At 46.6% G+C, this 24,338-nt stretch overlaps 1 protein-coding gene across 3 annotated transcripts in view; it reads right to left on the bottom strand.

Annotated features, from left to right (window-relative positions):
- The window catches only part of ZSWIM7 (zinc finger SWIM-type containing 7), a 753,195-nt gene that overhangs the window by 339,411 nt on the left and 389,446 nt on the right, over positions 1-24,338 (bottom strand). For all 3 annotated transcript variants that reach the window (XM_078683591.1, XM_078683593.1, XM_078683592.1), the window contains exon 4: positions 4,402-4,504. In XM_078683591.1, coding sequence (XP_078539717.1) covers positions 4,402-4,504 — 103 coding nt within the window. The remainder of the gene's footprint in view (positions 1-4,401; positions 4,505-24,338) is intronic.

Raw genomic sequence — 24,338 nt, 5'->3', positions numbered from 1 at the left:
ATGCTAAAAAGATGGAATAAATGACCAGTTTGGTAATACCAATTTCCAGGTTTTGTTCCTATTCCAGAAGCAAAACTCGTAATGGCCCAGTAAAGATGCGGTAATACCATACAGTATCAGTAACGGGTATGTCCTAATTGCAAGTGCCCCGCTTTATCGGGGCACTTGCAATTAGGACACTGGCGCGTCTCACCTTTGCCATTTGATATCAGAGGATACCATATTTAGGCACCAAAGCGGATCTGTTATGGTTTGAAAGGAGGATCTCATATAATTGCATTTTTGTCCAGAACATTTCCACTGTCCTCAATAACTTCTGAAATGCTTCCAGTATATATCGTACACCAGTGGCAACCTTGAACAGTAAAATATGTTTTGAAATCCACTTAACTGCGCTCCTGGGCACCTTGCTCGCCTCCAGTTTCTGCTTGATCCGGTCTGATCCAGTGTAGAAGGGACACTGCCGCTGCCCAGGTGTTCCCACTCGCCGTTTCTCCTGCCAACGGAAGCACCGACCACCCCTGGAGCTTTTAAAAGTAGGCCGCTGCGTGACCACATTTGTAGGCACCTGGGCACAGAGCTTGCCACTGGCCTCCAGTTACTGCTTCCAGCCTGATCCAGTTGGCGCTCTTTGACCAAGTGAAACCACTGCTGCATGTGTTTTCTCACATGAAAGCCCCGCCAACCCAAGTACCAACATAATGCAGGCCGCAGCACAACCCTGCCGAAGGTGCGCCAATGGCATACCCATCTGTGCCTGGACTGCGCCCAGAGCCGGGAACACTGGCCCCACTACCAACCAACGCAACACCCCAACCACAGCTGCCACTGGAGACAACCAACACCGCTAATTCTCCTCCACGACCTCAACAACAAATACCGGCAAATATGTTGCTGCCGCACATCTCCCAGCACAACCGTAGGACATTTCTCATGCCCCATTGACATTTCACCTGTGACACCTCAGACACCACCATGTTCAAACAACTGACGCACGCCACCAGCCCACACCAACTGTCCTCCATGCTCCTCAACGTCCGATCTCTCAGGACACACTCCACCGAAATTTGAGACCTCCTCAACAGCAACACACCAAGCTTTTCCTGACCGATACATGGCCCAACCCTGCCTCCCACCAGGACATTGCCGTAGCCATCGCACCCTCCTACAAAATTATACATCAGGACCGAACCCATAAACCAGGCAAAGGACTCGCAATCATCTACAAAAACCTGACTGACTGCACCACCTCCACGGACTCGGACACAAACCTCATGAAACACCTCCACTTCCAAATATGAAAGGACTGCAATGCCACTCTTAAGCAAACCCTCGCCTACCATCTCCCGGTTTCCAGAGAGGAACTTGGCAAATACATTGCAAACTTCATCGCTACCCTCTTCATCAGATCAATAAACTACATCCTCCTTGAGGACCTCAATTTCCACCATGAAAACACCACAGACCCCAGCTCTATGGCCCTTCTCAACAGCCACAGCAACCTCAGACTCATCCAGCTCGTCCAAGGACTAACCCACATAGCAGGCCCCACCCTCTACCCCATTTTCTCCTCCAACAACAGGATCACCACTACCCACACAACCCCACTGACATGGTCTGACTACTACACCATACATTTCTAGACACCCGCCCACCAAACCACTCCACCAGAAAAACCCAAAGCACCATCAAGACACTGGGGCAAAATATCTTAAGAAAACTGGACCAAGACCTTACAAGAACACTCACCCAATCACATCAGGATCCTTGATGTCGACACCAACCACTTCAATGACTGGTATACCGACTGCGTCAACCGCACCGCTCCCACAAGAAATAAGACCTACAAAAACATAAAACGACCCAGCTGGTACTTAAATGACCTCAGGGAGTCCAAGAGCCACTCCAAACAACATGAGAGAAAATGGAGACGCGACAAAAACACCATTGCTAGATCCACATACAAAGCCACGCTCAACCTTTACAACCAAAAACTATAAGACGCAAAGAAAAAGGCCCGGACTCGAAACCAGCTCCAACTGCGGCAAAGAACTATTCGCCATCGTCACAGAGTTCTCCAGTCCTGCAGATGCCAACGACCACAACATCCCTTCCCAAGCACTCTGTAGCAACATCTCAAACTTCTTCGAACAGAAGACTGCCAAGATCTAAAACACATGCCACTCACAGCATACTTATATGAACTCCTCCAACCAGCTGGATACATCCTTCATCGCCAAACAGCAGCTAAGCAACTAGAAACCTGTCTCAAACATAGAAATCACTGCCCTGATAAATACCAACCATACAGGAGCTCCCTCAGACCCATGCCCCCACTTAATTTACAACCTTGGAAGAACCATCATCTCCCTGCGCTCGCCGCTACCATCACGACCTCCACAACCACCGCCATCTTCCCGTCTTGTTAGAAAAATGCAGAATTCAATGCCGTATTGTAGAAACCGACAGCAGACACCAACACCCCCAGCAACTAAAGACCCACCTTGCTCCTGCCTTTTCCAGCTAAAGTCATGGAGAAAGCCATCAATACCAAACATGCATACAATGTAGCACTCCATCAACTCCTGGCAGACTCTCAATTAGGCTTTCGCACCAACCACAGCACAGAAACAGCCCTCACTGCTGTCACCGATGACATCAGAAGCATCCTCGACCGAGGAGAAACGGCCGCACTCATTCTCCTCAACCTTTCTGCAGCTTTTGATAGGGTCTCCCACAAGTCACTCATCAGAAAGCTTCAGCACTTGGGAATCTACTGACTGGCCCTCAAGTGGATATCTTTCTTCCTCACAGACCGAATTCAACAAGTTAGATTTCCCCCTACACTTCAGCACACAAGAAACTCATCAGTGGAGTCGTCTCAAGGATCGTCGCTCAGCCCAACACTCTTCAACGTCTACATGACGCCACTGGCAGCATCATTAGAGCACACATCATCAACATAGTATCTTACGTTGATGACACACAGCTCATCATCTCCCTTACCAATGCAAACAGCACAGCCAAAGCAAACGTTGCCAATTGCATGAGCAACATTGCTGCTTTGATGAAAAACAACTGCCTCCAGCTCAACATAGACAACACAACGTCCTAATCTTTACTAACAACCACTCCCTTTGTGGTGCCTCTTGGTGACCCCTGTATTTGAACCCCCCACCCGCCCCTGCAAACTATGCCAAGACCCTTGGGATCATCCTGGACACCAATCGCTCCAAGATCAGACAGATCAATGCGTCTCTTCATCATGCTTCCACATCTAGCGCATGATACGCAAGATTTTGAAATGAATCCTACTAAACATCAGACAAACGGTCACCCAGGCTCTTATCACAAGTAGACTTGATTACAGAAATGCCCTCTACATTGGAATCCCATCCCATGACTTACACAGACTCCAAACCACCCAGACTGCAGCTGTCAGACTCATCCTGAATATTACACTAAATAACCACATCTCTCCACACCTCAATAATCTCCACCGGCTCCCAGTCCTGGAAAGATGCTACTTCAAGCACTCACTTATGCCCACATAGCTCTCCACAACACTGGTCCAGCTTACCTTAACCACCGCCTCAACTTATACCAACCCACCAGACACCTTTGATCTGCATCCCAGGCAAATGTACACCTCCCTTGCATCAAGTAGACCAGAAGTGGAGGACGCTCCTTCTCATTCATCCCAGGCAAGACCTGGAGGATCTCCCGAAACACCTCGGTACCTCCCCCTCTCCCATGGACATCCGAAGGAACCTCAAGACATGGCTCTTCCAGACCAAAGAAGCATGATCTCTTCCTACCGTCTCAGGCCTGCCCTACTCAGTACCTGGATACCCTCACAGATGATTAGTCGTGCTCTACAAATTCACATAACAAATTAACAGTGTGAAATATTTTCTAAATACCTACTAAGGATGGCATTCGACCTCTGCTCCAGTGTGCGCTAGGGAGACCACAACTGTGGTCCAATACCCAGGATTCTGGACTTGGCATCGCAAGGCTACAAACTGAATTCCAAGTTCAGATACTTGGCATGCTATGTGATTACAGTATTCCTGTTGATTCAGCACTGTGACTGACCACTGGGAGCGATCACCAGTTGGCATGTGCCTAATGTTCATTTAGTTTGCCTCTTTTCCTTGTTGCACACCTCACCAAGCAAGAGTGATTCTAAAGTTTAGGTCAATGAGGTTATGACACGCTCACATTCTGCGTAATGCACTCACATATTCTGCGTAATGCGCTATTTAGAGTTTCCATTTGTCTTCAACAGTATGACTCCCTTGCTCCAAACATCACCCACACACAACCTGCATAAACACAGCTGTTTTAAAAGAGAAAAGGCAGAATGAAAAAACAGATGATCAAAATTAAACACTATACCTGGAACACCATTCTTCCACTGGGGCTGGTGACCCGAGTGACGGAGTGCTGATCAACCAAATCCAGAGCATAAAGAGCCGATGATCCAAACACAAACTTCAACCTGCAAAATCAAGCATGCACCAGGTCAGGCAGGAACATCTACCAGGTTCAGAGTTTGACCACCAAGACATTTTGCCTCTACAAATATTGTCACCAATTAATTTACAAAATCCTCATATTTTTGTGTAACTTCACATCAAAATACAATACTTGCTGCTAATTTCTGATTTCACTCTGGTAGCTGAACATCGTGGAATACTTTTGTTATTTCACAGCTGAACCCTAAACAAGTCTGGTTTGGGCGATAGTTTTTGTGCTTTGATGTTTTTTATTTTTCTTCTATTTCAAGTAAATACAACCCTCGGGTATCACTTCGGATACCGGTGTATTAATTGCTGGAATCTTGTGATTAAAATGGTATATTGTTATCCCTCTGATAACTTGTTTTTAATCGAATCCCGGGAAGCCAGTTTTAAAGCAGGAGAAAAGGAAGAAGGAATGTTCGCGTTAAGCAAACGTTTGTGGTACTTCTTAGAGTGCAGAAAAGGTTTTGCAAAAGTACTATGCGTCCCTGTCGGAAGTTTGACTACTAAGTTTTGTGAACACAGTGAAGCTCGCTTATCCAGAAGAGATTTAAAAAAAAACTGCAATTAAAATTCTATGGCTGATGGGAACAACAGGTATAAGTTGTTAAATCTTAGATGTTCGACAAAGAAGAGTCAGTAATAGGCATGGCTAAAAGTTTCAAGGTTGTTGTTTTAGGTGTGGTGCACATGGCCACATAAACAACATAGACTACTTGCAAGTCTTGTGGATGGAAAGGATACTTAACACAATGTTGTAGAAGCGGGAATCTTTATGAGAAGGTCAGAGAGGTTAGGTGTGAAGAAAATCTGCATTTTGAAGAGATTGTGTTACAAGTAACAGACAATGGTGTGAGTGATCAATTTGAGGAGGTTTAGATTTAGGATGGTCTGTATGAATGCTTTTTAATGCTCGGACAAAAATTACTTTAATTGCAAAGGGAGTCTTCGACACACAGGAGAAAGGACCAAACCCAGAAGGCTAAAACAATATACGCCTAAATTCCAGTGTCAAGCAAATCAACAAGCATTAGAAGCCCAAAAAGTATAAGGTGCAACATGGCGCCCAGAGAGACAGACCTCTAAATAAGGGAACACCCACAGCAGGGACACACATGATGCAACTCAAGAGGCAATAAAGCCAAAGGCAGCCACTAGTCAAGGAACACACTGCCAGAGACCGAGGAAACAAGCATTGGCATTGCCAATAGGTCTCGCCTTTGGGATCTTGTAAGTGTTTAGCCATGCAGCACACAAGCTGCGAGGTTACAAACATCAGGAAATACATTCAGTAGCTGGTCACATTTCATGCATCAGCGGCATGACCAGAATAATTCCACCCTGCATGCCCTGTGAGAAGGATTAAGCAAGAGCATTAACAACAGAGATGTGGTGGGTGCAAAGGAGACATAGAAGGCAGCAAGGCAAGGGGTGCCAGCCAAGGCGGGAACCTGGTCCATCAAACGGGAGCTGGTGACCTGAACCATGCAACAGGCCTCATGCACAAATGCATGCACTCAGGTGATGTGTGATCTTTGTATTAAATGGGAAATCAAAGGCCATTGATTTACAAGATGATTTGAGTAAACTAAATTTGGAGTACTCTTTTTTTTCAATATTAAATTGATGTGCGTCCAAAGCATCTAGAAGGCAGCAAGTTACCTGCTGCTATGCACTGGCTTCATGAGATGACAGCTGAAGGCAGCCAGTAACCAGGCTGTCCTTTTCTCAACCAGTCACTCATTTCATCTCAATCTTTCAGTCTCTCATGGTAAGGATGGGGATGGAAGAAAGACTTGAGGGGACACCAGGGAGGAATAACGTGATAACATTTGTGAACCTACATCACTCCAGTGCAGAGAAGCAAGGTGGCTGGCCGCCTTCACCAGCTGGCATCTCATTGTGCCAGTGCAGAGAGGCAGGGTAACTGACTGCCTTCAGCAAATGGCTACTCACGGTGCCAGTTCAGAGAAGCGGGTTACTGGCTGCCTTCAGCAGCTGGCATCTCATCGTGCCAGTGCAAAGAAGTGACTGGCAGGGTGACTGGCTGCCTTCAGTGGGCATCTCATCATGCCAGTGACTGGACGCCTAAAGCAGCTGGCATCTCATCGTGCCAGTGCAAAGAAGCAGGGTGACTGGCTGCCTTCAGTGGGCATCTCATCATGCCAGTGACTGGACTCCTAAAGCAGCTGGCATCTCATCATGCCAGTGCAGAGAAGCAGCGTGACTGGCTGCCTTTAGTTGGCATCTCACCGTGCCAGTGAAATAATCAGACCACAAAACAGGCAAAGCTGGAGAGCAGCAAACAGTATGCATATTAGAGAAAATGGGGTCGAGTAGATGACCAACCCCATGAGTAGGCCCGAGTTACAAAGCAGCAGATTTACTGCAGCAAGATCAGAGATAAGAGCAGTACTTGCTGCACAGGAACTCTCTTCAAAATGAATGTTTAAATCACCCATTATAGTGAAGTTCGTAGCTTTAACAAGATATGGTATAACTTGGTCCAGAAAAGACGTAACACAGGCCCCTGCAGGGGAGTGCCACAAGGATAGACTGAAAGGCTGAGATGACGTAAGTGACTGGGTGAGAAACAGAGAGCCTCTGGTGAAAGGAGGGGCAGGGTTACAAGGAGACGGGAGAGACAGCTGCGAAGAACCGGTGGGAAGTGCCGTTAGGAGACACTGAAAGCCTGAGATAAAAGGAAGGACCCGGTAAGAAGCAAAGAGCTTCTGGTGAAAGGAGGGACAGAATGACGAAAGGGGAGAGAACCTATGATGAGCAGTTGGGAGCGAGTGAGAAGCGGAGAATAAAAGCATAAGATGAAAGGAGGGTTGGGGTTAGGAAAAGAAGCAGGGAGTCTCGTGATGAATTAAGGGAGCTAAGGGTAGGGAAAGCAGAGAGCTCGAAATTAATGGATGGACAGGATGAGAAAAGGCAGAGGGGGCCTCTGGAGAAGGGAGAGATGGACAGAATGCACAGAGTAAAGGGACAGGGTGAAAGAGGATGAAGATCTGCAGCGCCTCGTCAGTGGTACTATGCGCTATATAAATGCAATTAAATGAATAGCAGGGCAGAGTGAGGAAGGCAGAACTGGAGTGTGAAGGAGCAGTGAGGACAGAATGACAGCCTGCAATAACCGACGAGACTGAGTGAGGAGGAGTAGAAACATGTGATGGAGGGACAGAAGCAGAAAAAGGCAGGCAGGGGCCTGTGGAGTGTGTGGGCACAGGGAGGTTGCTTTGAATGGAGAGTCAGGGGGAGGAGAGACAGGCGCTGTTTTGGCAGAGAGACGCTACCAGGATGTGAGCGGGGGAGAGAGTTCCGGGTTGATGGAGCGAGAGAGGAAGTCTGCGTGCTGGAAGAGATAAGGTTGGAGTGGAGAGACAGCCTGCAAGAGTGTACAAGACAGAGAGACAGGACAATTATTGGGCGCAGGTTACGGGGAGAAGGAAAGAGCGCCACCCAGCAGCGGATCGACAGTCAGGTGAGGAGAAACTGATGACAGCCTCTGCCTCAGGGGTGCACTCCCTCTCTACAGGTGCAGGGGGCAGTGTCGCGGGGCGCATCACTCTGAATGCGTCATTGAGGAATGGGTTCTGGACACTCGGCGCCGGACACATGCCCATGCACAGCGCCTTGGCCTCTTTGCTGAGACTGCAGACGTGGTCCAACCTAGGAGGGAAAGAAGTTCTGCAGGGTTAGGGGCAGAGAGGGTCCCTCTGCTCATGGACAGGGTTAGCAGAGGCGGGACTCAAAAACATGCATTGCTACCGCAAGAGCCATGAACACAAAAAACATAGAAAATGAAGACGGCATTAAGTACAGGCTGCAGAGGAAAACAAAAAAAGTAACTGTAAAGCGCATGGCTCATTTGCCAGCAAGAAAGGTTTAAGTTGTGCATCTCCTCCCGTCTCAGTCGGCTCCTGGAAGAGGCACAAAGGAGCCGGGGGAGGGTAGGAAGGTTTAGGGGAGGAGGCTTTAACAAGCGCGGACGCAAAACGAAAACAAGAAAAAAAAAGCACGAAAGTGAAAGCTAATTAGAAAAACAGATGCCCGCTGCGCGCCACTGCTCGCTCCCACAAGGTGGATGCAGCCACACGCACAAGTGTTCGAAAAGAGCAGACCGATTCCAAAATATCCACTCTTTGAGTAGCGCATGCGAGCTGCGCTAGGCTCAGCCTAAAAAAGACGCAGAAGGGATCAAACAGCAGAAGTAGAATATCCACCAACGCAGCAGGCACGCCCAAGCAGGAACATGAACCTGAGGAGAGACTGTCACCAACCCCCTCCCCAAAGTAAAAGGAACATAAAGTAGAACAAAGGCCCACATTCGACTCAGGAGACAGAAGCCTCCAAATAAATACACCTCTAATCACCCTTGAAAGTACAAAGTAGGACCAGAAACATGCACACTGCACACACATACAGCGCACAAGAGCATATCAGGTCGAGCTAGGTATTTTAAACGCAAGCCAAAGGAGAAGCCAGAAGCGGGACACAGTCACCAACATGGCATATTAATGGTACCACTTAGAAGAGAGAGTACAGAGGGCAAGGCACAACAGGGCGAAAGCCCCATACAAGCACACATCTCAAGGAGGCCGAGACTCAGCACACCACATACATACATGCACACCAGTGGTACTAGAACAATTTTCACAGTGGGGGTGCCGACTACACTGTTACATCACTGAACTCATAGGGATTGTGAAAAAATCCAGGCACCACACAAAACGTAGAAAATGACTCAGTCACACCTATTTACAAGAGCATTGTATGGATTTGCATTTTGGAGCACACTGTCGCATATATATTATTAAGGCATGGTGTGGTACTGCACTGAGGTTTACAGACAGCCCATTCCCCATTGGAATTGCCACTTAACTTGTACACACATATTATACTGATATACTATATAGCACACAAACGATAATGTGTGGAAATGAGGTTTCAGCTAATATTTGTCATTTGTGCATCACCAAGTAAAGTGTCTTGATTTGTTTTGATCCTATTAAAATCTTTGTTTTTATCACACTTCGGAATTACAAAACAAATGCTTATTTTGTGCTCTCATTGCTACTGCATTTATTTTGAAATAAGTGTACAGTTCATATTTGAAAAAAACAACAACCTGCAGACTTTCTTTTCACACCACAGTGTCACACAGCTCACTTTACAAAATCCTGTCATGTTGCAGTCAGTGAAAGAAAAGTAAAAAACAATCTCCATGTTAAAAGAATAGAATGCCAGAAGTCATAGCCTAACATTTGATCATCTGTCGCTGGATGCTGAGCAAATGTGACAAGATAAAAATAACATTCAAATACATCTTCATTAAAGACATCTTTATTACTCATTCACCTTGGAATTCCAGCATGGTTATTTTGGCGGTTCTACCGCAAACCCTACTTCCAGCGTCTATGTGTACGCCATGCTCCACGGCAGGCCTACCCACACCAGAGCCCAGGAGAGGCCAACCAAGTATAGGACCTCCAGAAAACACTGCCAGAGGCAGAACAATACCAAAGAATATGAAGCAAGAAACCAAATATCCAGAGCCACAGCCTACTGCAGACTCTGAGCCATGTCCTGCTCTGGGCCCAATCAGGAGCAGAAAGAAAAGCACGTGACCAGATCTCCACGTCAAAAAAGGGTAAAGAGGAGTAAGTCTACAGCCTTAAAATGAAGACACGAATTAGAAAGAAAAGCAGGTCTGGAGTAGGCTAAGTTCCCCCCAAACAAGTAGTACAGTGGAAGAATATCACCAGAATTCACAACCCACAGGCCTTAGAAGAAAACAGAGAGCAGCCAGAAGTAGCACATCCACGGAATTACATGCTGTAGTCTCCAAGACCTAAATGGCAGCCAGCACCACAGAAATCAAGAGGAGCTACGAGAGGCACAAACCGAAGAACCAATCAGACAGCGAGTATCCTGGTGCAGCAGAGGAAGCCACGCTGTGCAACAAAGACCAAGGAAGCACAGCAGAGTGGAAAGGGATGAATATCACAGAAGGCACCAATATCATAACCGCAGCACTCTATGCAGATGGCTGCCAACAAAGGGCTAACAGCAAGTCCAAAAACCCAAACCTATTCAACGACAGTAAGCAGACAGTGACTGCCTTCTAAACAGTTCAGAGTAGAGGTCGTTCCTTCATAACCACATCTGGATGGGGTGGATTTGTTTCTGAAGGTTTGCAGCAGGGTGCCAGTCTTGATGATGTGGACAAACCACATGATGTAAGGATTTGGACGAGGAAGTGATGAGGAGATATTGCAGGATCGGGTTTCATAACCAGTTACAGGCTGGACGGCATGAGCACCAGCATTTGCTTTGACTACACAAAGAGAATCTAGCCACAGAGTACAAATGTACCCACTACAGGAGAAAGAGAGACAACTCTGTACATTCTTGGCAGTGAGCATGCAGGAGCGATCGCTGGCAGAGGTGCATGATATGGGACCTCAGCATGGTATCTAGGCCTAATAAGATAGAAATCTCTCCATAGACAGTCCCAACTCCCCTCGCACAATCCTGAGAAACTGAACTGCAATGCCTTCCCTGGTTGGCCAAGAGAGGCCCAGCCACCCAGTCCTACCATGGCTGAGCATGATCCCAGACTGTCTGGGTTCCAAAAGACTAAAGTGTCCCACCTCGGTCGTCTGAGCAGAATGGATGGTATGGAACTGGGACCACGAGGGAACCAATGGCCTCTGTCAATGGAGAACTCGTGCAGCTAAAAGCCCCAGGAATCCCTACTTGATAGTTCAGTATGGACTGTTCACATGAGTAGCAGAGGCAGTACTGATTTGCATAAGATAGGTCTCTGTATAGAGAGGCATACTAAATGAAAAAAGATGGGTTGGAGTGCACATTAGTGTGACTGCCAGTGGTATAGACCAGGGGCTCTTACCTTTTTCACTTCTGTGAACCCCTACATAATCATTAATGAAATACAGGGCCCCCCACTGAATCATTATTGAAATTCAGGAACCCCCAACAGAGTCATTCTTGGAATCTGGGCACCCGGGCCTAAGCAATTTTGATCATTCTAACTGCACAATATGCAAAAATACGGACACATTCACCAAGCAAATGCACAAATGATTAAATGTTTTCTTTAATTCACAAATATAAAAAAATCAAAAGTTTAATTTTTGTGAGAAGGTTGAGGTTTTTCTAAATTCGATTGCAGCTACCAACTGTCCATACTATATTCTGCTTAAGAAACTTTCACTGCTCCCACAAACCAATCTGAAGATAACGTAATTTTTAGTGTTCAATTTCAAATTCCTTCACATTAAAAAAAATAAAATTTTACATTTTGCTTTTTTATTAATTTGTCAATAGTATTTCATTTTGTAAGCTGTTGCATCCCCCTGAAGTAGGCATTGAAGACTCCGATGGTTCATTGGGCCACAGGTAAAAACCATTAGTTTAGACTATTTGCAAGCATTCCTGCCATCATTTTTTGTGTGTTTGATGTAACAGAGATATAAGACCCCAGGCAGTCAAGGTATGCTCAAATGTTTGTCCATTTCTCACTGTGCCACAGCATCCGAGCTGTACCTCACTGATGAGGCCTAACAAGGTCGCAACTGGTCAGGGGTTGCTTGAGTCTTCTTCAGCTTTTTTATGTTCCTGGAGCTACCCAGGGGGTCAGCATAATGGTCCTTGCATATCTTTCCATGTCTGGTTTCAAATGGAAGGTGGGCCAACCTCCAGATGTCCTTCTCACATGTTGACGTATATATATAAGGCATGTCTCCATTTTGAGTAGTCCGCGACTCCATTTTCTGTATTTGAGAAAAATTATTTTATTATTTAGAAGTTTTCTATAGCGCTAACAAGACCCGAAGGTAGCAGAGCGCTTTACAGTAACAGGTGTGACAGGGTGAACAACAAGACATGTAACAAGTAGAGGCAGTCCAATATTGGGGGAGGGAAAGTGCGTAACAGTGGGACTTTTGGTATAAGGATACATAGCAACACATAGTTCAGTGGGAGATCCTGGTTATCTGGGACCTAGGGAGCGGATGAGGAACAAGGATTTGAGTTGGTTTTTGAATTCCGCATAGGACGGTAGAGTTCTGATATGTGGAGGGATAGAGTTCCATATTTTGGGGGCATTTCCAGTGAAGGAGCAGTCCGCAGTTTTCTTCTTTCTGGTTTTTGGAAGGATGAGCAGCAGGGAGTTGGAGCTTCTCAAATATCTGCTTTGGCCTGCTTTTTTGAGCTTGGTTGCCAGGTACTCCGGTTTACCGGTGTGGAGGGCTTTGTGGGTTAGGCAGGCCGTTCTGAAGGAGCTACGCATTTCCACCGGAAGCCATTCAAGTTCTTTGAGTGCTGGGGAGATGTGGTCGAATTTTTTGCATCCTGTGATCATTCTTGCTGCCGCATGTAGTGTTGTTTTTAGTGGCGCCAAGTGTGATTTGGGGATACCTGTAAGGATTGAATTCCCATAGTCCAGTCTAGATAGGACTAGAGATTGTGTAGCTAGTTTAAGATCCTTGTTGGGAATGAAAGGTTTGATTTTGTTCAGCAGTCTGAGGTTGAAGAAGGCACTTTTTGCCGAGTTCTTGATGTGGTTTGTCAAGGTGAGTTTGGGGTCTAGGGTGAAACCCAGAGATTTGACGGAGTCCGTTGGCGTGAGAGAACCTTTAAGTGCATCGATCGACTTCAGCCACTCTGTGACTTGAGGGTTGTCTTCTTTGTTTGATATGAGAAGGGTTTCGGTCTTGTCGGGATTGAGTTTCAGGTGGTTTTTTGTCAGCCAATCTTGAACATCTTTTAAGACAGCATTTAGTCTATGGATGTCGTTGGGTGAAGAGGTTTCCAGGTAGATCTGCGTGTCATCCGCGTAGAGGTGGAAGAGGATGTTGGCATTCCTGAGTAGTTTGGCGAGCGGTTCCATATAGATGTTGAAGAGCTGAGGAGAAAGTACTGATCCTTGGGGGACACCCTTGTTGACTTGCTGTGTTTCGGAGGTGAAGTTCTTCAGTTTTATTATTTGCGAGCGGTTGTGGAGAAAGGAAGAAAACCAGTCAAGAACTACCTCGCCGAGGCCGGCTCTTACTTGCAGAGTTTTGATGAGGAGCTTATGGTCTACCGTGTCGAACGCTGCGGATAGATCGAGGAGTATGAGAAGGCAGCACTTGTCAGCGTCAAGAGAACCGTGAATGTCGTCTATGATGTTCAGCATTGCGGTTTCTGTGCTACGACCTTGTCTGAAGCCAGATTGGAGGGGGTCCAGGAGATTGATGTTATCCAGGTGATGAGTTAGTTGCAGGAGCACGCAGCGTTCCATTGTTTTGGCGAGTAGAGGGAGGTTGGATATCGGTCTGAAATTGTTCAAGTCTGTAGAGTCAAGGCCGGGTTTTTTCAGCAAAGGAGTGACTTGTCCCATTTTTAGACAGTCGGGGACCACTCCGCTTTGTAGGGAGCTGTTTATGATTTTGCCCCATGTCTGCCTCTGATGCAGATGTCATCTGTCTTCATCTTTCCAAGAACGGTGAAAGTATCAAGTCATTTAAATACAGACATAAACAAAACACCTGATGCGACATCAGTCTGGAACAAATGCCTTGTTATCTTAAATTCAAGATCAAACAAATAACAATAGCCAAAACAGTGTAGTCTCAATTGTTGTATTTTCACATAATATGTCAAAAGAAATGCATCTTAAACATGCATCTTGATGGTTATTGGCTATATCAAACATTCCAAAGATGCCACTGTAAATTCCATCTCAGATAAGATAAAGTATACAAGGATTTCCACTTGGCCACTTGACAGGACAGGACCTTCGCCCAGATCATCGCCAGCAAAATACTGCCAGACCAGAAGATGATCTTGCTTGTCAGAGATGCTGCCACTGTATCACACTTTCTACTGAAAGCTGATATCGAGCCTGAGCCCAGGGGGAGTTGATGCTGATGCTGAACGCTTGTTTGCCTTTCATAGGGTACAAGTCCTTCTTGACATCTGACGATTACAAAGTTTTGCTGTAAGTAACGTATGCAGTGCGTGCATCAAAATCTAGATGCAAGTTATTCTACTTTCCATGCTTTCCTAGCGTAGTACATAGTAGTAGGTTTTAGGGGGTTTTAGATGACATTTTAACCATGATAGAAATGTTCAATTTATTCTTGTTGGTTGCAATGAGCATTTCTGCTGTTTTTATAATATTCTGTATGGTTATTTTAGATGTCTTGAGTAACAAGGTGCACCTGTTGAAATAAATGCCCTTTTTAGTTAAAGTGTCTTTTTCTTAGCACATCTTGTGTGTGTATGATTGAGAAGAACGAAAAAGGTTTGTTTCTGATCACCACCGTGTCCATGAGACTGTTAATAACCCAAAAGCATTGACCCAACTTCAACTATGTATTGGGTGGAGTTCAGAGGGCTACAAAAACCTGTCATTCACATTTAGAATTGGTGCATTGAACTAAATTATCTTCTGACACCCGTGAGTGGGAAAGCACACCTACTAAAGACGAGTCAGAGACTCAGTTTATATAACAAGGTCACTGATACCAAGTGCAGCAGATTCACTCTGCCTGGTATCCTTTAACAAGTCCAGCAGTGTTCTGAGGAAGGAAGGGTGAGTGTTTAGATTTGCAGAGTTTACTAGCCAGTGCCTGGGGGACACCCTAAGGGACTCCTAGTCCCTCTGTGACCAGCAGTGTAAATGTTCCCAAGCCCTAATCTACCTACAATTTTAGCTGTTCCTGTTTGCCTTACTGCAAACACGCTCAAACGCAACGTGTCAAGGCAAATCTAAGATGATCAAAGTCCTCTGCCACAATAAACTAGGGCTCAGAGCTGGGGGTGTGTAGGGGAGTGTACTATAGAAATCCCACATCAAACAATAAAATCCAGTTTAAAGCAGGCCCTGGACCAACAATCTAAAATGAGACAGAAGTCAAGTAAAATAAACAAAGCAGGGTCCTTCAGTAACTAGAATGGATAAACAAAAATTGTAATCTGGGCCTGTGCAATCCCTTTCAAGGTTGTAGACTTTTACATGGGCCTCAGATAGGCTTGTGAGGCAGGATTTCATACTAGCACCCCCCACCTTGAATATCCTGCTAAACTAAGCTGGGTCATTGCTGCCCATTCAGGACTAACTGTCAATCAAATTGATCAATTGTGTGGCTCCTAGAAGGGATTTCACACCTCATTACAAGAAGATTAAGGCTAATTAGCCTACAGTGCCAAGGTCCGTAAATATAACTTTTTTGAAATGTACATTTCCTAACTAGCTAAAAAAAATCTGACTTTACCAATTTATTAGATTTTTTACAAACAACTGGAAAAAACTCTAAATCTGCTTTACCAGTATTTCCTATGGTAACCACTAAACCCAACACAGTGAAAATAGCTTTTGGTGATGTATTCACTGTATGTACATGCTAACATTAATTTAGGCATGTACCACTTCTATGCACTATGCTCCCTACCTTCTAGGCTAACAAGTAATTTTAGGGGTGACATACTTGGGGTTTTAGGCCAGTAAAATATTTTGTTTTCACAGGTCTATCTGCAGCCATGAGAACTTGCAGACTGCAGGAGGTCAAACCTCAATGGAGGCCTGTGGCATGTTTTCAGGGTCACAAAGTGGATAGCATAGCTTAGTGATTTAGTCCATATGTTCCATTAATTTCTGCTTGGGTTTTTGTGGTCCCGAAGAAAAGCCGCTAGATTATTAACATTACTAAATTAGGTTTGAAACATGTCGACCTTCAGCTACCTTAGATAATCACTTCTAGTAGGTGGTACCACATATTTTAGCATAGGCAGTAGGACTCAATCATTAAAATATTTCTGTAGAACACCCACTGTCCTTTTTTTTAGCCCACTCTTTCATATATTTACTAAAAATACACCAATCCACCATTTTACCCAAACTTCACCATACAGCTTATAAAAAGATCTCCGGTAAAAGAGCCCCCATTGAGGGTGCCCGTCGGGCATTGCATTGCATCACAGGCCCGATGTGGAGCAAAAGCCCAATGATGAAGCATGACACCTTTCTAGGTGTGTGAGTGCATCTGTTCCTCCAGAGTAATGTTCCCTGCAGACTTTGTGGAACGTAACTGCCCTAGGCAGACCAATCCGTACTTACTAGGAACTGCATACCCCTGTGATCTTGCCTAAATTTAGATTTAGAATTCTGGCACTGTCCAAAAAACAGGACCGATTCCTGGAAATTCAATTTAGAAGTCATGCGAATCTTTTTGGGTTTGTGGAAGGGTCCATAATTGTAATTAGAACAATGGATTGTGTAGAGCCCAATTAAAGACAATGAAGTGGCTTTTGACAAATAATGAAGGTACAACAAAATTTCTTTGAGTATTACCTGCTGAAACACTATTAATTGTTACATACACTATTACCCAGGTCTCAGCTGGGTCTACGGGTACCTCCTGTGGTTTGGTCTTGTGACTTTCTAAACGTGGCATGTTCAGAATTGTGATTTAGAATCAGACTTTATCATTATGGAGGTTATAAAATTACAATTTGCTAGACACCAAACTCAAAAGTCCTACCTGCTCCCAATGAAAAGTTTTTTTTTTTAATTGTAATGAGATCACCCGAGGTTATCCTATGGATGTCAGGCCTTGCGTTACTGAAAAATAAATGTTTGAGTTTTTCGCTACCAAGACATGAAAAAGTTAAAAGTGCATGTTCAACTTTTTAAATACACAGCACCATGCCCTCTGGGCTGTTTAGGGCCTACCGTAGGGGTGACATACATATTAAAAAGGAAGGTTTAGGCCTGGCAAAACGTTTATTTTTCCAGGCCGAAATGGCAATGTAAAACTGCACATCTACAGGCTGCAATGGCAGGCCTACGATATGTTTAAAAGGTTAATTGAGTGGGTGGCACAATAAGTGCTGCAGGCACACTAGTAGCATTTAATTTATAGGCCCTGGGTACTTGTAGTATCACTTTACTAGTGAAATGTGCCAATGTGGTGTAAACCCAATGTTACCATATTTTAGGGAGTGAGCACACATACTTGAGCACTGGTTAGCAGTAGTAAAGTGTACAGAGTCTTCAGGCCAACAGAACAGAGATCAGTAAAAATGGAGGAATTAGGCAAAAGGTTTGAGGGAAGACCACCCTAAGACTGACAGGTCTAGCAATGAGAAACTGCTCTAGTCCCATGGCCAGTACAATTCTCCTTGGGCACATAATATGGCCATATGATTGCTACATATGTATTTGTCTTTGGCATATTGTCCAAACTTTCAGCTAAATTACTGTGTTTTTTCTAATTCAAGTGAACCTTCGTGATTTATAATTCTATGCAATTTTTTGGACCATGTACTTATTGACAAGGTTAATCTGCAACAGTGCTAAAGAGTACTATCTTTGAATATCCGATGATTGTGCTGTTCTTTAGTGAGCAATACTCAGCCAAAAACCATGGATGCTGGCCAAAAGACCACCATGTAACTTGTATTGGTTTTCTAGGGCTGGTGGTCATGCCATCTTTCTAGACCTCCAATTCTTCTTCTTCATGTTGTGAAGGAAGACATTCACACTTTAAATTGACAGTGCCTATGTCTTCAAGCATAGAAGAGCACCTTTGTATATCCTTTCTGCTGTTTGATATTTGATTTGAGGAAGTGTATTTCCCATGCTGCTGTCTGTCTTGCTGCAGTGAGATATGTGGTGCTAGATCAACTTAGTAAACTCCCTCATGCTTTAACTATTCGGAAGTCGAAGACTGCTTTCCTGTTTGTAGTCAGAATTTTGGGAATTCCTAAGGACTCCATTGTGTTGCGGGGATTCTGTGTTGTCACAGAACTGCGTGTAGGAAACAAGGACCTCAGTGACTTGTGGTGTAAACCAAACAGAAAAAAGGGAAATTTTCGATTGTGCTCTTGATCTTGTAGAGCTTGAGTCAAATGAAAAACGTGACTGGTCTGCTGGACTTGTTTGCACGCTAGGCAACGACACATCAGTAGGATAGGTACACTCAGTATCTTCATTGAGATCAACAGTCGGTGGATTCAATAATGGATTAGTAACTGTTTGCATCTCAAATGCAATGTCAGGCATGTTCATATTTGCCGGGGCCAAAACAGAATTTTTTAGGCATCGCTGGACAAGAGACCGCAGGAGTCATACTAAGAAGAATCGGCCATTCGCTGTAGTTTAACATTGTCAATGGAGATGTACCTGTTATCCTTGCGACCAGGAAGTGAAGGTAAAATGACTGTTCTTGTGCCCTGCATGCCAAGCACTAGAACTGGAGCACAATAAGAGGGGCCAAATTCTTTCTTGTTCTCCTCCACGGACGAGGTCTCCAACTCGAGGTAGCCAGCCAGCTACCGGAATCTGTAGTGCAGCATCAGTTGTGGAGGGCAAATGTTCCTTTGCAGGACTGTCAGGAGTCTCTTGTAGGTTCTGTAACACAGCAGAATGATTATCTACGTCAACGGGTGGGGTCGTCGCCACCATGTCTAGACCATCTAGTTCCGGGACAAACATCTTCATGCCAAAGAGCATTTCGTATGGGGTCCACCCACCCAGAGAACTTCTAGGGAGATTATTAAGCACATGTTGGACGCTATACAAATGGGCCAACCAGTTCCTGCTAGTGCCTAAAACCCTAGCTGTCAAGGATTGCTTTAAGTCACAGTTCATCTACTCCACAACCGAATTGCCCTCGGGCCTGTATGGAGATGAAAATTTGACTTGGACCCCCAAAGATCCCATGACTTCCGTGTACGCCTTAGAGGCGAACACTGGACCCTGGTCAGAATGGAAGGTACCACATGAAAAAATTCCCACAAAGACAGGCAAATCCCTGTTCGAGCATCAGCGCTACGTTGTGGCCAGACCCATAGAAAGCATGTGCACGAATCCACTGCAACTAAGATGAACTTATAAGCAGTATCTGAAGAAAAAAAAGGAGTAGTTTCTGTCCTGTAACTCCAGTTCTGTAGTAGGGGTATCTCTGTTATAGTCATAATCTAGTGAATAGTCCCGCCCATGTGCGTGGACCCCGGAGCAATCAAAAATAATCTCTTATAGTGTCAAAAAAATGCAGAAAAGCATAGACACTTAAGAGAGAATTTAAAGACAGATAATGCAGCCTAAAAAGGCTACACTGTCCAGTACTTCAACTAGAAATTCCACCATAAAATCCACAAAACAGCAAAAGCCTGTACAGATTTCCCTTGCTTTACCAGCAAAATCCCTCAGGAATGATAGAGAGAAGAACCTGGACAGACAAGCCCCATAGGCTGCCATTATGTGGCTCAAAACAGGATACTGTGCCTTTAAGAGAATCTTCCAGAACCTTCTCCCAGTATCCCAGAATGCATAGAAGGTCCAACTTAGTTTCAGTTCTTTTTGAAGGCGTAACACGCCAGACCTGTAGCATTCCATAAAGGAATATGTCTCTCTCTCCACCGGGGAGGAGGGAGGGCGCTTATGACTATAACAGAGATACCCCTACTACAGAACTGGAGTTACAGGACAGAAACTACTCCTTCTGTAGTAGGGGATCTCTGTGTATAGTCATAATCTAGTGAATAGAATGGCAAGCCCATCCCCACACCAAAGCGGCGGTGGAGAAAAGAGAATTAACGCCACTACTGTGCGAACAGATTTCGCAGCGAAGCCTGCCCAACCTGAGCGTCTGCCCTGGCATCAGTGTCCAGGCAGTAATGCTTAGCAAAGGTATGAACCGACTTCCAAGTGGCCGCCTTGCAGATTTCTGCAATCGGAACATTACGGAGCAATGCTGTCGTGGCAGCCTTGCCCCTGGTGGAATGAGCCTTTGGCTTACCTCCTAAGGTCTTATTAGCTTTTTGGTAACACAGCTGTATGCAGGACACAATCCACCTAGAGATAGACTGCTTAGAGGTCGCAAGACCCGTCCTGACAGATCCACAATTGATGAACAATTGGTCTGACCTACGAATGTCCCTGGTTTTATCCAGATAAAATTTCAGCACCCTCCTAACATCCAGGGAATGCAAAGACCTTTCCGCTGGAGATGAAGGATTCTGAAAGAAAGTAGGTAAAGATATAGTCTGATTGATATGAAAATCAGAAACAACCTTGGGAAGAAACTTAGGGTGAGTACGCATAACAACCTTAGCAGCATGAAATACAGTATATGGTTCTTGGCAACACAATGCCTGAATTTCACTCACCCTGCGGGCCGATGTAATGGCCACGAGGAACGCCGCCTTCCAGGACAGGTGCTGCAACGAAGCCTTATGAATAGGTTCAAAAGGCTCCTTCATCAATCTGGACAGCACCACATTCAAGTCCCATGAAGGCGAAGGAAGCCTGACAGGAGGGAACACTTTCTTCAAGCCTTCCAAAAAATCTTTGATCACAGGGATCTGAAAGAAGGAAGTCTGTAAAGGGCATTTCCTGTAGGCAGTCAAAGCAGCCAGATGAACCTTAATAGAATGGACATTAAGGCCAGACTGCGCCAGATGTAGCAGATATGGAAGGATGACATCTTCCTTGCATGTCGTAGGGTCATAGTTCTTAGACTTGCACCAGATGCAAAACCTCTTCCACTTGTAAGCATAAGAAGTCCTAGTGGAAGGTCGCTTAGCCTCCTTCAGTATGTCCATACAATCCGCTGGGAGATTCAAATGGCCATATTGCACTATTTCAGGAGCCATGCCGCCAAACTCAAAGACGAGAGGTTGGGGTGCACCATCCGCCCCCCGAACTTCGTGAGAAGGTCCGGCCTGCACGGCAGCTTCATGTGAGGAAGGAGAGACCGGTGAAGCAGGTCCGTGAACCACCACTGTCTGGGCCATTCCGGGGCAATCAGAATCATCTTCGCCCTGGATTGGGAGAGCTTTATGAGAACCGCTGGAATCAGGGGAATGGGTGGAAAAGCGTACAGAAAGCTGTTCGACCAGTTGATCCATAACGCGTTCCCCAGCGTCCCCGGCTGGTAGTACCTGGATGCGAAGCCTCGGCATTTGCTGTTTTCGGCGGTGGCGAACAGATCTACCTCTGGAGTGCCCCACCTTGCGAAGACTTCTCCTAGTACTTCGTCGTTTATGACCCACTCGTGATTTTCCTGAATCAGTCTGCTCAGCTCGTCTGCCTGAACATTCTGCACACCTGGCAGATGAGTGGCCGTTATCGAGAGTCCTCGAGCCAGAAGCCAATGCCAGATCGCCTGCGCCTCCTGGGACAGAGTGCGTGATCTCGAGCCCCCCTGCTTGTTGAGGTAATACATCGTGGTCGTATTGTCCGTCTGTACAAGCAGAGAGTTGGTCCGGAAGGACGGTTGAAAGGCCTTCAGCGCCAAGTGAACAGCCCTGAGTTCCAGGAAATTGATGTGGTACGTGGACTCCGACGGGGACCACGTCCCTTGAATCTGCAGATCACCGGAGTGCGCTCCCCATCCCAGGAGAGAAGCATCCGTCACGATAGTCTGAGTGGGAATGTCCTTGTGGAAGGGAACCTCTCTGAGGAGATTCTCCGCTGAACACCACCACTTCAGAGACTGAAGAGCATGCAGAGACAGTTGTATCTTGTCGTCCCAAGAGCCTCTCCTCTGGTCCCACTGATCTTCCAAGCACTCCTGCAGCGGTCTCATATGCAGCCGTGCATGCGGCGTCAGGAAGATGCAAGAAGCCATCGATCCCAGCAGAGAAGACACCGTCCTCACTGTCGTGGATGGAGCGGACAGGAGAGCCTGAGCCTTCCGAAGGAGTGATAAACGTCGCTCTTCCGAAGGAGACACGCTTGCCGACAGCGTATCGATGGAGGCTCCCAAGTACTGGATGCACTGGACCAGAGTCGGGACAGACTTGGACATGTTGATGTGCAACCCCAGCTTGTTCAAGAGAACGCACGTCTTCTGGAAGTGCGCTTGAGCTTCCGAGAAGGAGGAGGCCTTGATCAACCAATCGTCCAGGTATGGGTAGACAAACACCTTGTTCTTCCGCAGGTGTGCTGCTACCACTGCCATGCACTTCGAGAACGTCCGGGGCGCAGACTTCAGCCCGAACGGAAGTACCGTGTACTGATAGTGATTGGTGCCGACTTGAAATCGCAGGAACTTCCGGTGTTTGTGTGCAAAGGGCACATGGAAGTACGCATCCTGCAGGTCTATGGCGCAAAGCCAGTCTCCCCGTTGCAGCTGAGGATAAATCTGATGCAACGACAGCATGCGAAACTTTTCTCTGCGAATCCATTTGTTTGCCTGTCGCAAGTCCAGAATGGGCCTGAACTCGTTCTTGTCCTTTTTTCAGACCAGAAAGAACCGGGAGTACAGACCTCTTCCTCTTTGAGACAGAGGTACATCTTCTATCGCCCTTTTCCTTAGAAGGATGTCGGCCTCCGCCTGGAGCTCGCGCAGTTGATACTGCGAGCTGACCGGAGGAATCGATGGAGGAGGGCTGATGAACCGAAGACTGTATCCATTGCAAACAATATTCAGCACCCACTTGTCCTGAGTAATTTTTCTCCACTCTGCCAGAAAAAATTGAACGCTTCCCCCACCGGAGCGGGTAACGGATGAAGGGGAAGTAACCGCTCAGGGGCGAGACCCAGCCGGGCCCTTGTTCGCGGTAGAGGACTGCTGTCCACCTCTACCCCTCTGACGTTTCTGGAAGGGTCTTCTGTACTGCTGCTGCTGCTGCTGCTGCTGCTGTTGTTGCCCAGAAGACTGTCCCCTTCCTCTACCCTGCGACCCGAACCGCCGTTGGAACTGGCGGTAGGGTTTCTTTTCTTTCGGCTTCTCCAAGCCCACAGCCGTCAGGGTTTCAGCCTCGGCCTTCATCCTGGCCATTTCGTCATCTGCGTGTTTCCCGAAGAGGGTGTCGCCGGAAAACGGCAGATTTGCCACTCGTTGTTGCGCTTCAGGCTTGAGCGATGTCAGCCGGAGCCAAGCATGGCGTCTCTGATTGATACCGTGGCAGTATCCATGCGCGGCCAGCAGGGAGATATCCGCCGCGGCACTGATGGCCTGGTTCGAAACCAGCATCCCTTCCTGGACGATCTCCATGAAGTCCTCTTTCCTGTCTCGCGGGACAAGGTCCGCAAACTGTTCCATGGAATCCCACAGTGCACGGTCGTATCGTCCCAACAACGCCGAGTCACTGGAGGCCTTCATCGTCGTGGAAGACGTCCCACACGCCTTCCGTCCAGCTGAGTCAATCCAGTGGCTCTCCTTATCCAGAGGCACAGTGGAGGACGGGGAGGTAGCATGTAGTTTTCGAGCCGCCGTCACAATCACCGAATCAGGCACTGGGTCCTTCCGCAAGAAGGCCGGGTCCGACTCTGGAGCCCTGTACTTCTTGACAAGCCTGGAGGGAGCAGCTTTCACCACCGCCGGCGTAAGGAAGAGCTGTTCAGCCGGCTCGACCAGTCCCGGCACCAAGGGCAGTAGGGGGCGAGACAGGTGCTTCGTGTGCAAAGTCTCGAAGATCACAGAAGTTGTGGGCGTAGGGGCCGTCACCTTGATCCCCAACTTCGCCGCCCCTCTCAGGAGAACCTCCTGGAACATGCCAATGTCATCTATCGGAGACACTCTCGTCTCCGGTGAATCCGACAATGTAGGCGAATATGAACGGGTCCCAGAGGCCGAACGGGACCTGGACCGATGCCTCCTATGGCGATGTCTGGATCTCGAGGAGGATCCGTGTCCACTCCTAGATCTGTCCCTTCTCCCTGAGCGTGACCTCGATCTCCTGGGTCTGGGACGCTCCGCCGGCTTCCCCGGGTCGGACGTCTTGGGCTTGGGAGGAACCTTCGACTTAGGAGTCTTCTTCGGAGGCGTCGGAAGTCTGGGCATC

Source organism: Lissotriton helveticus, chromosome 3_1 (assembly GCF_964261635.1).
Source record: "Lissotriton helveticus chromosome 3_1, aLisHel1.1, whole genome shotgun sequence".
Classification (NCBI taxonomy): domain Eukaryota; kingdom Metazoa; phylum Chordata; class Amphibia; order Caudata; family Salamandridae; genus Lissotriton; species Lissotriton helveticus.
The sequence above is the reverse complement of the archived record's forward strand: the minus strand, read 5'-3'. Positions and strand labels throughout refer to the sequence as shown.